Source organism: Condylura cristata, unplaced genomic scaffold (genome assembly GCF_000260355.1).
Source record: "Condylura cristata isolate star-nosed mole 26May11 unplaced genomic scaffold, ConCri1.0 scaffold00002, whole genome shotgun sequence".
In the NCBI taxonomy this organism is placed as follows: Eukaryota; Metazoa; Chordata; class Mammalia; order Eulipotyphla; family Talpidae; genus Condylura; species Condylura cristata.
Window position 1 is genome coordinate 47,173,780 of NW_004567103.1, and position 13,410 is coordinate 47,187,189.

At 36.8% G+C, this 13,410-nt stretch overlaps 1 protein-coding gene across 1 annotated transcript in view; it reads left to right on the forward strand.

Moving 5' to 3' along the window:
- Window positions 1-13,410, forward strand: part of LRP2 (low density lipoprotein receptor-related protein 2) — a 163,707-nt gene that overhangs the window by 101,036 nt on the left and 49,261 nt on the right. Inside the window, exons 42-50 of the mRNA XM_004674868.1 lie at window positions 1,414-2,334; window positions 2,455-2,620; window positions 2,980-3,138; window positions 4,282-4,571; window positions 5,111-5,314; window positions 5,792-6,034; window positions 7,729-7,854; window positions 9,135-9,254; window positions 13,060-13,191. Of these exons, the coding sequence (XP_004674925.1) occupies window positions 1,414-2,334; window positions 2,455-2,620; window positions 2,980-3,138; window positions 4,282-4,571; window positions 5,111-5,314; window positions 5,792-6,034; window positions 7,729-7,854; window positions 9,135-9,254; window positions 13,060-13,191 (2,361 nt within the window). The remainder of the gene's footprint in view (window positions 1-1,413; window positions 2,335-2,454; window positions 2,621-2,979; window positions 3,139-4,281; window positions 4,572-5,110; window positions 5,315-5,791; window positions 6,035-7,728; window positions 7,855-9,134; window positions 9,255-13,059; window positions 13,192-13,410) is intronic.

Consider the following 13,410-nt stretch of genomic DNA (forward strand, 5'->3'; position numbering starts at 1 on the left):
TATCAAACTTGGTAGACTTACTTAAAGTGTTAAAATGTATTATGTAAATCTAGGTATTATAATAACAATAAATATGATATTATGATTATATAAGGCTTAAGTGGGATCTTAAATTCCATTCATAATTACATATTTACTACATTATTTTAGTTAATTAATTAGTTAATTAATTTAAAAGATTTATTTATTTATGTTTACAGAACTGGGGTACAGGCCAGAGGTGTGGTGGGTGAGAGGATTCACCAGAGACAGAGTGGGGAGCAGAACAGGCAGATATACTGAAATACAATATTGAGAGGAGCAGTGGGCAGATCAGGAGAGGTCTGCCATGCCATGTGGGTCAGCTCCCTGGCTGGGGATCGAACTTGTACTACAGTGGCTTCATAGTGAGGTGCTTTAACCTGTTGCACCACCAGGGAGAGCCCTACTACATTATTTTTAAGGGTATAGATAAAGCAGAGGTCAGTAATCTAAGATCTGTGGACCAGTGCATCTCACTGCCTATTTTTGAAATATAGTTTTACTATACTATAGTATAATATGGATGGAACACAGCTGTATCCATCCAATTATGTTTTGTCTATGGCTGCTTTCATGATACATTGACAGAGTTGAGTAATTGTGAAAGAAACCAGATCCTGACTCTTTGTAGAAAGTTTGCCAATCCTGCATTAAAGTATTGAAATATACATACAGTGCAGTTAGAAATGGGAAATAAAAAGAGTAAGTCAGTAGCATGTTGCATATTGGCCTGGTTTCTCTAGAGTTGTTTTGAGTCAGATTTCAAAATAAAATAGATGTGCTTTGGTAGCAGTATTGAACGTTCAACAACTTAATATCAATCTGGTATCACTCTACTCATTATACTGCCTTCATACCATGTAACCCACAATGCCATGGAATTTTGCTTTGGTGGCTTTAGAAGGTTCATGGAGTGAAAACATCTATGCAAATGAGGAAACGTAGGGGAAAAAAATCTCACATTAATGCTAAGCACAAAGAGCACTAGATCATATTGACAACCTAAGATGCTGTTGACTCACCCTCTTTGCTCTATCATGTTGAAGGAAAAGCTGATCGTATATATTTAGGTCTTTGAAGATTTAGGAGTTAAACATTCAGATGGAAGACCAAGGCCATTCTGGAAAATAGAGGTTATATTGTATTATAAATTATATATGTATTAGGATGTTCAAGTGTTTATCTTAGAAGCTAAATTCTCTAAATTTGAAATCATCTCTTCCTGAGAGTAAATATATATTTTTCTTAAGTCTAAACTAAGACATTAATTTATAATCTTGAAAAATATACCATATACTAATCTAAACCTCATCCTTACATGGTTTGTTCTGCATTTGAAAAGATATTCTCTTTTTTCTTCTTAGTTTTCCATTTATTATTTTTTCTCTGCAGGAAATCTTTATTTTACAAATGCATTTGTATCTGAAACACTGGTAGAAGTTCTGAGGATCAATTCTACTTACCGTCGTGTTCTCCTTAAAACCACAGTGGATATGCCCAGGGCTATTGCTGTAGATCCGAAGAACAGATACCTCTTCTGGGCTGACTATGGGCAAAACCCAAAGATTGAACGTGCTTTTCTTGATTGTACTAATCGAACTGTGCTGGTATCAGAGGGCATTGTCACACCTCGGGGCTTGGCAGTGGACCTAAGCAATGGCTATGTTTACTGGGTTGATGATACTTTAGATATAATTGCAAGGATCAATATTCAGGGAGAGGCATCGGAAGTGATTTATTATGGTAGTCGCTACCCAACTCCTTTTGGCATCACTGTTTTTGAAAATTCTATTATATGGGTAGACAGGAATTTGAAAAAAATCTTCCAAGCTAGTAAGCATCCAGGGAACACAGAGTCACCAACAGTGATAAGAGATAATATCTATTGGCTAAGAGATGTGACCATCTTTGACCAGCGTGTCCAGCCCCGGTCACCAGCTGAGGTCAACAACAACCCTTGTTTGGAAAATAATGGTGGATGCTCTCATCTCTGTTTTGCTCTACCTGGATTGCATACCCCCAAATGTGGCTGTGCCTTTGGGAAACTGGAAGAGGATGGCAAGAACTGTGCCATTCCTACAGAACCGTTCCTCATCTTTGCTTTGAATGATACCTTGCAAAGCTTATACCTGGACCCTGGAAACCATAATCCACCATTCCATTCAATAAATGTGGGGAAAAATACTGTGGCCCTGGACTATGACAGTAGAAATAATAGAATCTACTTCACACAATCTTTAGAATCTGGACATGGCCAGATTTCCTATGTCAGCCTGAATCCAGGATTCAGTTCTCCCACTGTCATTGCTTCAGGTATATATACTCAGTGTGGCTTATCTTGGAATGAGATAAATATTCATGACTTACTCAGTGTTTCTAAAATGCATATGGAGACTCATGCCTTTATGTGTGTGTTTGTTGGTGTGTGTCCAGATATAGGGATTTCTGCTGGTATTGCCTTTGACTGGATCAATGGAAGAATTTATTACAGTGACTATACCAACCAGACAATTAACTCCATGGCCCCAGATGGATCTTTGCGCACTATGATAGCCCATGTTCTACGTCCAAGAGCAATTGTGTTAGATCCTTGCCGTGGGTATGCCATGGTTTTATTTGTCATATTTCTGTCTGCTTATTTCTGAAGGGGATGGGTCCTGAAATTATTTTATATTCCAAATAGCCAATATCTTACGAATTTATCACACTGTTGCAACAGATTGAAAGGTTTAAAAGAGCATAAGTGACTTTTTCCTGGGAAGGAACTTGCTTTGATGCTATAAAGGTTGCCAGTATCTAAGGGAATCAATGCTCTGACTCTTAATCCTTTTGGCAAGTTATGTGGGTGAGGATGGAATAGGATTTCATTTGCAGTTAAAGAATACTGCCATTCTTTTTTAAGTAAACAGAATCATGAGTTCGCTTGTGAATTAATTATGACTACTTTTGAATGCCTAGGTACATGTACTGGACTGACTGGAGTACTAATGCCAAAATTGAGAGAGCCACAATGGGAGGAAACTTCCGGGAACCCATTGTGGACAGGAACCTGGTCTGGCCCAATGCCCTCACTCTGGACTTTGAGGAAGAATTTCTCTACTGGACAGATGCCAGTCGGTAAGTGTCTGAAGTTGTTCGTGTTGGTTTTGATAAGAAGAATTCTTCCTCTCACTTTCAAAACAGGAATTTTTGTAATATGATGAAAATATAATGGCAAAGAGATTTGGCCAAAATGTAGAATCAGTTTTAGATACTCTATAATATTCTGGTGAATGTAACTAAAATTTCATCTATGGCATGAGAGTAAATAATTACAAGCACATGTAAAGATGTATTACCAGATAAATTTATTTCAACAATAACTACAAATATAATACCTCAATTTATAATGTACAAGTCCCACGTAACTACCATAAGATATGGTAGTTACTGATATTACATTTTCTAATTTATACTGATATTACATTTTAAATGTATACTGATATTACATTTTCTCTGGGCTTTAGCATTGTCATGTAAAAACATTTTTCTTTTATCTTTAACTTCTGTTCATCTTCTTAAATAGAACCTTTCTTCTTGAGTCAGCTTTTAGACAATTTCATATTTGCCTTAGAAATTTTATCAACTCTGATTTTATCAATAACTTCTCTAATAACAGCCTCCCCAGTTGCTCACATTCCAGTCATCCTAATGGAAGAGATGAGATGACTTTGTTTATTGTGTCTAATTTCTAACTGTCAGTTATCTCAACTTTCTTGCTCTTTTTTTGATTTTGGTCTTGTAATACTGAGCACCTAGCAATTTGATGTTTTCTTTATTTTCTCATTTGAAACAAACTTTTGTATCTAAACTTGAATCATTTTATGTAAATACCTCAGGAGTACTTGATAAATGACAAATCAAAAATGTCATTAAAGGAATGGTAAGTAATTAATATTTTACTGAATGAATACTGTGCTCTAAACATCAAATCCTTTGAATTACACATATTATTTCATAACATTCTCATTTTAATGTCAGCCTGATTCATTTTATAGAATTACTTGTAGATTATATTAATATTTGTAGATTACTAATTTATACAAGTCATTGCTTGTTAAGCAAATGAAGCTTCCCATCACCAGTTAAAAACATTTGCTGCCATATGTTCCACTTGAAGAGAAAAATTGGGGGCTTGTGTAAAGCAATGGTTAGGTTCAGACATTGGTTTATTCTTTTTGCATTCCAACTCTTTTTTTTTTTTTTTAAACTTAATTTTAGGCAGAAGATTGAACGCAGCACCCTAACGGGCCAGAATCGTGAGGTCATTGTCAGTATAGTCTATCAGCCTTTTGACTTGACTACCTACGGACAGTTTGTTTACTGGACTGACTGGCATATGAAAAAAATTTACAGAGCTAATAAATTTGATGGGTCAGGTGTGACTGTGCTGTCCACAACTTTTGCCTCCCAGCCTACGGGTATTCACATTGTTCGGAAGGACCAACCACGGCATTGTAGCAATCCTTGTGATCAGTTTAATGGTGGCTGCAGCCATATTTGTGCACCAGGTAAGACATTGCCTATGAAGAGAGACTCATGAATCTATGAAGAGAGAACAATAACTGGTAGGGAAGGCTGAAGGAATATTTATCTCTAATAAAAAACAAAATTGAAATTCTCCTTCATTTCATAGTAATTCATGAAATATATTTGGAGGGTTATATGTTGAAAAAAAGACTGACAAGAACCTTCTTAGGAAGACATTTCAGTTCTAGTCTGATGGAGGTAGAAAGGTGGAGTGTGGTATGTGCTTCATAGTATGTTTCATAGAGAATTGCAGATTCATAGGAAAATGTACTGTTTGCATTGCAGATTTTACTGAGAAAATTTACTGTTTCAGGATAGAAGAGAGGTAGTCTAGGGTGAATTAACTATATTCATTAGAAATTGCCCTTCTTGATGTAAAAGTAACTCAGAAGATAGTTGAAAGGTTGATGGGAATTGTCTAAGGCTTGTCTGATTTAACATAGAAACTGTTACTAGTGCTGTTTAGGAAGAGAAAATGAATGGTTACACAAATCCTACTTTTTTCTGGGCCTTTCTTTAGGTCCACATGGTGCAGAGTGCCAGTGTCCACATGAGGGCCAATGGTATTTGGCCAACAACAACAAACACTGCATCAGGGACAATGGAACACGGTGTGAAACATCGAAGTTCACCTGTTTTAATGGGCGTTGCATCTCAGAACACTGGAAATGTGATAATGACAATGACTGTGGTGATGGCAGTGATGAGCTGGAAAATGTCTGTGGTGAGTTGAACTCTAGGAACTTTCATAGAAGCCAATAGTGTCTTTATGTCAGCTCTTTGTAGAATTATGCTATGTGTGAAAAGTTCTGAAATTTGTGCTTTTGAGTCTGGTTAGAACAAAAAATGTTTACTGAGAACACCCAAACCAGACTGTATTTCTGTTATGCCATGGAAGATGATGTTTTATTAGGAGGTACCTCTTTTCCATGATTGAAGTAAATTTTTTAAATTAAGATGATAGAGAAACAGAGTAACTAGCATTTGCTTAAAAATTTCATTTGCTAAAAAATGTCAACCTATTTTGCTTAATCTAACTAATTTTAAGTGTTATTTCACTTTACATGCAGTCTGTTTTTGCAGCCCTTTTTGCCCCGGAAGGTAAACTCAAAATCTCTCTTTAATTTGATTGTATAGCTTAAATAAGTTGAGATGACATTTTAATAAAGTGGTTTTTTTTTCAATATTTTTCTTCTCTTAGCATTCCACACCTGCCCTCCTACAGCCTTCACCTGTGCCAATGGGCGGTGTGTCCAATATCATTATCGCTGTGATCACTACAATGACTGTGGTGACAACAGTGATGAAGAAGGCTGCCTGTTCAGGACCTGTAATGCAACCTCAGAATTCACTTGCAGTAATAGGAGGTGCATACCACTTCAATTTGTCTGCAATGGTATCAACAACTGCCATGATAATGATACTTCAGATGAAAAAAATTGCCGTAAGTTCATCTGAAACACTTATGCTTTGGGACTTGAAGTCTTAAGTCAGAGGAGATGAAATCATTACATAAAGACAAAGCTTTTCTGGCAAAATAAAAAACAATATAAATTTCGATTTACTATGTGGTTTACTACATGGTTTTTAAAAACAACTATACCTAATATTTGAATTATTCAATGAAATTTATGAATCTATTGAGTATTTTAAACCATTGACTACTTTAACCTAAAATTGGAGTGAGCTTCTGATTAATAGAGCAACAAGAAACCATCCTGGTAGCAGTTTGGATGGTCAAGGACACAGGATAGATGACAAACTATGTTAGTTTCAGGGCTTTCTCCCATTGGTGTTTGGCAGACCTTTTCTCTCAGAACCAATCACTTGGGAGGCTGGCCAAGACCAGAGAGTACAGTTTTTTTTTTTTTTTTTTTTAAGATTTATTTATTTACACATACAGAACTGGGATACAGGCCAGAGGTGCAGGGGTGATGAAAGAATTCATCAGTGACAGAGTGGGAAGAAGAACACGCTGAGGGGAGCAGTGGATAAGACAGGAGAGGTCTTCTGTGCCATGTAGGTCAGCTCCCTGGCTGGGGATTGAACTTGAGCTGAGGTGGCTGTGTCCAGTGCCACCAGGGAGGGTCTGAGAGTGCAATTTTTAAGAAAAAAAAACTGAAAAAACAAACAAAGAAAAAGAACCTATACTGATAATTCTATTTCAACTACAAGTATAGGTCTTTCTTTTCTACCTTTATAATCTTGTCTGTGAGAAACTATGGATTCTCTTAGTTGCTTGCTTTTATTCTACAATAATTTTTAAAAATTTTATAATAGTTTATTTTTACATATTTTGGTGCATTTTTCCATCCCAGTTGCAATCCCCTTGGTTTTCCCATCACCAAATCATCCATGTGCCATCACCATAGTCCAGTGCATCTCCCTCCCCCCGCTGTCTTTTATCCTATTTCCCATTCCACCCCCACAAAATGTCTCTGGTATATGGTTGTTCATTATTCTTGTTATTTTCTCGCCTGGTCCATTATACTCCTGCTATGAGTGAAACCATCTGGTATTTTTCCTTTTTTTTCTGGCTTATTTCACTAAGTATGATCTTTTCCAGCTCCATCTATGTTGCTGCAAAAGACATGTGTTTCTTTTTTTGGTTGCTGAATAATATTCCATTGTGTGCATGTACCACATTTTTCTAATCCAGTTATCCATTTCTGGGCATTTGGGCTGTTTCCATGTCTTTCCAATTGCGTTATTCTACAATAATCTTAAAATGCCTATAATGCCTCCTAGGGATAATCTGATCAAATCAGTGAAAATCCTGATTTTAAATATATTAGATTTTTTTTATGGTATGCTATCCATTTGTTTACTTTTAGCTTCATTTATTAATATACAAGTTTCCATAGTGAAAATTGACAATGTACTTTCATGGCGGTTATAATCCATGCTGTCTTCATGCTTCTTCCTCCAATATCAGCTCAATATCTCCCTTTTTATATAGATATATAGAATCTTTGCTGAAAACTAAGTGTCAGGGATCATGCCTCTATGATAACTTTGAAAATACCTTCCTCTGGTGGTTTGAATTCTGCAATTTTGCAAGCATGGTCAGTTTTTCTGATATGTATGTGGTGGTATGTTGGACGTGTTTTAAATATTTATCTGTTTGTTTTTTTCAAGCTGACCGTACCTGCCAGCCTGGATACTCAAAATGCCAGACCACAAATATTTGTGTTCCTCGTATTTACTTGTGTGATGGAGATAATGACTGTGGAGATATGAGTGATGAAAGCCCTATTTTCTGCTGTAAGATAAATCTGCTTCTCTTACTTGGTTCCAGACATACACGTCTTGAGCTTATACAAAGATAAATGACTTGGGTGTTGGGTTAATTTCAGTCTGTCACCTCAAATTGACCTTATGCAATAGGCTATTTCTTGAAGAGATTGTTGGAGAAGCCCCTTCTTTCTGATCCATGGCTGGATGTTCTAAATCCAAATATTTCTTCCATTCACCTGTACTGACAAGTATCCTTCAATAGCCTCAGAGCCCTTTTTTCCCCTCAGAGCTGAGAAAATGCAGAATTTGCATGTTAAACCCTTATATTTACTCTTACTATGACTATAAAGACATTACTAACTGAAATAATTTTTTGTTTTAATGTGTTTGATTTTCAGAGTAGTTTATTAACATTTGTCTGATAAAACAATTTCTCCTAGCACAAATTAAAAGACTTTGCCTTGATAGCTTTGAGACTACTAGTACAAATAGATGCATAATTGAGTAATTTAGTAGTTGTTACCTGTGACAATGCTATAGTGCAAGAGCAGGGTCCACATGCAGTAATAGCAGCAAGAGGAAGCAGAATTATGGATGCAGCATTGGAGAAGAACAGATTGGAGCTGGTGTTGACCTTTGTGTGTCCTCCACTTCCTTACCAGTTTCTCCCTTGCAGACAATCAGATAACATGGACCAAAGCCAGGGATCCATATAAACAAGAATTATAAGACTTGATTCTGCCTCTTACTCATATCATCACAAATTTGGAAAATACATCTAACCAGAAATGCCTAAGGTTATATGAAAAAAGAATGAATATTTGAACATAGGGAGAGCCTCTCATTTACTCAAGTTCCCATGTAATAAATGAATAAAAGGAGAACTTTATTAGCTTTCTTTAGTTATGGTCTAAATAGCTACCTGGTATTGTGTGTATATGAGCTCAGATGGGCTCATGTTTTCCTTTTTATAACTACTCAATAACATTTATTTAGTTTTGTGTTATAGCAGAAAACACAGAACCAAGTCTCTGATTATATGTGTTTTATGTATTACAAAGATAGTTCTTTGGTATTTCTGAAAAGTACAGTTTTGGAATTCTGGAATCTGCAAAAAATTATGGAAAACTGGAGAGATACTGCTTTTTCCTCCCTTCCAATAGAAAGCTTTTATAGACGTTCATTGCCAGGCCTCAATCTTTCTTCCTTGGAGTTTTTATATAGATTAGAGCTATAGGTAGATTATTAAGACTAATGGGAAAAAGTTGTGTTTTGCTCAGTGTTTTTATTTTCTTTCCCTCCTCTAGCCTCTAGCACGTGTACCAACAATGAGTTCCGCTGTACGAGTGGACGCTGTATTCCTAGCCATTGGTACTGTGATAAAAATAGAGATTGTTTTGATGGCTCCGATGAACCTGACACTTGTGGTAAGAGAATAAGTATGCATGGAAAGCTTTAAGATGCAGCTAGAGAGTCTCTTTCAACTACTTCAGATACAGACTAAATTCATGGCTACTGAACATTTGTGTTCCCTGTTCCTGCCCTTAGCTGAGATGCTGACACCACTGAGCAGATGTTTATAGCTGCAGGGATCTGTGGGGGTTGCTAATTGGGATATAGAGCTTGCTGATTGCTGTGAGGAAATAAGATTATGTTGGTGGCACACCTGATATCGTGCCTGGCTTGTTTAACCCAGTTGATTTTAATCCATTCTATTTGGATTTCTGAATTTGGCTTGAGTGCTGGCCCTTAAGAGAGTGGGAGGATACAGAAGTGATTGGGAACCCCAGATACTTGAGAAAGGGTTATATGACAGACATGAATTCTTTTCTGTTCTGTGAGGCAGGTTATGAAGTGAGAGTCTTGGGGTGAGTCTTAAGAGGTGAGCTTCTTGGGAAGTTGTATTCCTCAAGGCGGCTGTGGCTATTTGTATTTGGAGACTGCAATTTTTCTTCTGCAAGTTCTAATTCATATTTGTGAATATTTCATTATAAAATATAAAGGTACAATCTTCTTCATTACTCTTTTTAATCTGTCAGTGTATCATATGGCTATACTGGGGTCAGCAAACTAAAACCATGGGCCAGCTGCTTGTCTTCATAAATAAAGTTTTATTGGAATGCAGCCACATATTATCAGTAGCTGCTTTTGTGCTACAATGGCAGTGTCAGGTAGGCGTGGTGGAGAACATGTGCCATGCAAGCCTAAAATGTTTACTGTTTGCTTAAAAAATTTGTTTGATCGCTTTATATAATCTCTGTATTTCTTTTAAAATAGTGGATACTATTTTATCTAGTTTTATATTGTCATTATCTATTTTCATTTAAAAGTTTGTATTGCTTTTATTTTCTCCTCTATTATATTATTGCTGTAAGTCCCGTCAGATATAAAATTTATTGGAAAGTGGGCCCTCCCTTGTGGTGCAGCGGGTTAAAGCACAGCACTAAGAAGCTTAAGCCACTTCCGCATGAGTTGGATTCCCGCCTGCCCCGGAGGAGATCCACATGGCCAGTCAGACCTCTCCTGACCCACCCGCTGCTCCCCTCAGCAGTGTACTTCGTCGATCTGCCTGTTCTGCTCCCCACTCTGTCTCTGGTGAAGCCTCTCACCCTTTGCATCTCTGGCCTGTACCCCTGTTCTATATGAATAAATAAATAAAAATCTTAAAAAATATTGGGAAGATTTGTGTTTTAGGACCACTAGTAGAGTTTTACAAGTAAATTCAGACTATTTTCTATGCCTGTTTTCTCTTGGATTCAAGTTTTGTGCTTAATAGCTAGAGCGTGGTGTTTGGAGTTCTTTGCTTAGTTGTCTTTTCCCAACACTAACAGTGTTGTGGTCAGAAAAGGGCACATAGCATTTTGAGGATCAGTAAAAGAAACAGTTATGATTGTGTAAAGAGATTGTGTAAAGAGTAAAATAGTATAAGAGATTAGTTAAAAATATGAGCTAGCAATGGTGGTAAGGAAAAACAGTGAGCCAAATCTTCCATAGACAAGACTCCCACATAACTTATGGAGATATATCACCCTCAAAGATAGGGGAAGCATAACTTCCACTCCTTAGGTAGGGGTTGGTATGTCTTCTCTCCGTAGGGAACAGCATGGAAAGGGGGGAAGAGAATAACTTCACAGGGCAAAAAACGTGACACACACTACCTCAGCCAGGTGATTAAGGGCAATATCCACAGTCATAAAACATTCAATAGTTTGTATCTTTGATATGATCTGATGAAAATGGCACTTTACATGTGTGCTCAATAAAAGAAAAAAAGAAAAAGATGAGCTGTTTGTTCCAATACATGAAGAATAAATATAGTCTCTAAACTTCTCTGTGGAACCAAAGTAAAGTTACTTCGTTCTTTAGTGAGGGGAGATAAGTAACAGCAATTAGAACCTAACCGATTTTAAATAAAAATAAGCACAGACTCCATATATGAACCTATTCTCTTGTGAGAAGTATTATTTTAAAAACATAATAAGATATATATTAAAAGAAAGCAAAATTCTCATTTTGTTGCACTTACTAAATTCCCTCACTTCCCAGAGGTAATTGCTAGTAAGGGTGAGTGTGAGTTTTCTCTTACCTTATCTATGTATACTGATACATGTTTTTAAAAATGCAAAAGAATATTACTACATGCATTTTTATGTCCCCCCCCTTAGCTTAATAACATGTTTTCAGTATGTTAGTAATTACAGATTGTTTCATACTTTTCTCTTTTGAAATTATTCCTTTTTTTTTAAAGGATTTTTTTTAAAGATTTATTTATTTATGGATTCAGAACTAGGTACAGGCCAGAGGTGCAGGGATTGTGAGAGGATTCACCACACACAGAACAGGGAGCAGAACAGGCAGATAGACAAGCACACTGCTGAGGGGAGCAGTGGGCGGTTCAGGAGAGGTCTGCCACACCATATGGATCACCTCCTGGGCAGATGGGGATCAAACTCATGCGGAAGTGGCTTTAGCGTCTTAGTGCAGTGATTTAACCCGCTGCGCCACCAGGGAGGGCCCCTGAAATTATTCCTTTTTAAAAAAGATTTATTTTATTTATTTATGCATACAAGAACTGGGGTATAGAGAGAGTGAGACCAGGCAGATGTACTGAAATACATTGGTGAGGGGAGCAGCGAGCAAGACAGGACAGGTCTTCCTCGCCATGTAGGTCCCTGGCTGGAGATCAAACTTGTGCTGCAGTGGCTGCCTATGGGTTCATAGTGTGAAGGCTTAACCCCTTGGGCCACCGGGGAGGCCTACTGCTGAATATTTAAGTGTGGTTGTTCTTTGTGTATTTTTATCCTTTACTGATGACATGTAGATAGTTTACATTTTTTAAATATAAAAATAATGTTGAGCTGAATATCCTTTTGCAACCTGTTTTCATATGTATCCTTTCTAGATTTCCAGAAGTGGTATTGTTATGTGCAAAGGGGGTATGGATCATCAAAAAGTTGTATCAATATAGCCTTCTTTCTTATTAGTGTATGAAAGGCATTATAGCTTTCTTTTTGTGATCATTGTGATATACTTATAATGGCTAAAATTAAATTTTCTTTCACATAGGTTAATTTTGAGGGGCCCCTGGGTTTGATGATTAGTTTAATAAGAACATATGATTAAAGAATTTAAATCCAAGTTGGCTAATTTAAAACACAAAAGATGATTTGTCACTTATACTAAAAACGTATGTATTGAGCACTGATGTTCTATACTTTTTCATGCTGTGTCACTAAAAAGACTATGTGGAGTTTATTATCTAGCCTGGGGAGACAGGCAACTAATACAACAGATAAATAAATTGTATAATATGTTGAAAGTTTCTGAGTGCTATGAAGAAAAGGAAAACATAGGCAAATGGGGATGAAGTATACTGGAGAGATGACTTACCACAAAAAGAAGAGTTTTGGATGAAAAGTAGATTTAAAAACAGAAGTATGTGAAATAGTAAATTGTAGTTTATATCTCCGGGGAAAAGACTGTTACTTCTATATCAGACTTGTCAGGGTATATTGAACCTCATCCAAGTAACAAGAGGTAATCAGGGTTTTGCACTGTCAGTCAGCTACTCAGCCCGCCGCCCATGTTGTCTGTGGTTTGACTCTCTTTGGAAGACTAGCAGAGTTGCGTACAACTAGGGAATGCTCTTTTTTCCAACCCTTACTACAGCACGTTTCTTTTAGGATTTTGGGACAAACTGTCTTGTCAGCAAAGTCCTTTTTCCTTTTTCAGTGTTCAGTGTTGCCACATGCTTGAGTGATGAGTTCAAATGTGACAGTGGGAGGTGTATCCAAAGAGAATGGATCTGTGATGGCGATAATGACTGTGGGGACATGAGTGATGAGGATGAAAGACACCACTGTGGTGAGTGAAACCAATTAATTTTTCTACAGAGTTACATTCCAGGGAAGCTCAATAGATTTGCTTTTCTGTGTTTGGGTAGTAATACTTGTCAGGCAGATACCTTTTTAATTGAATGCTACTGATAGAATGTTGCTTTACTTTTTTACTCTGGAATTGATATTCACTTAAATGCTTTAAAATGATGAATAATGATTTTAATGTTTATTTTCTTTCTTTTGC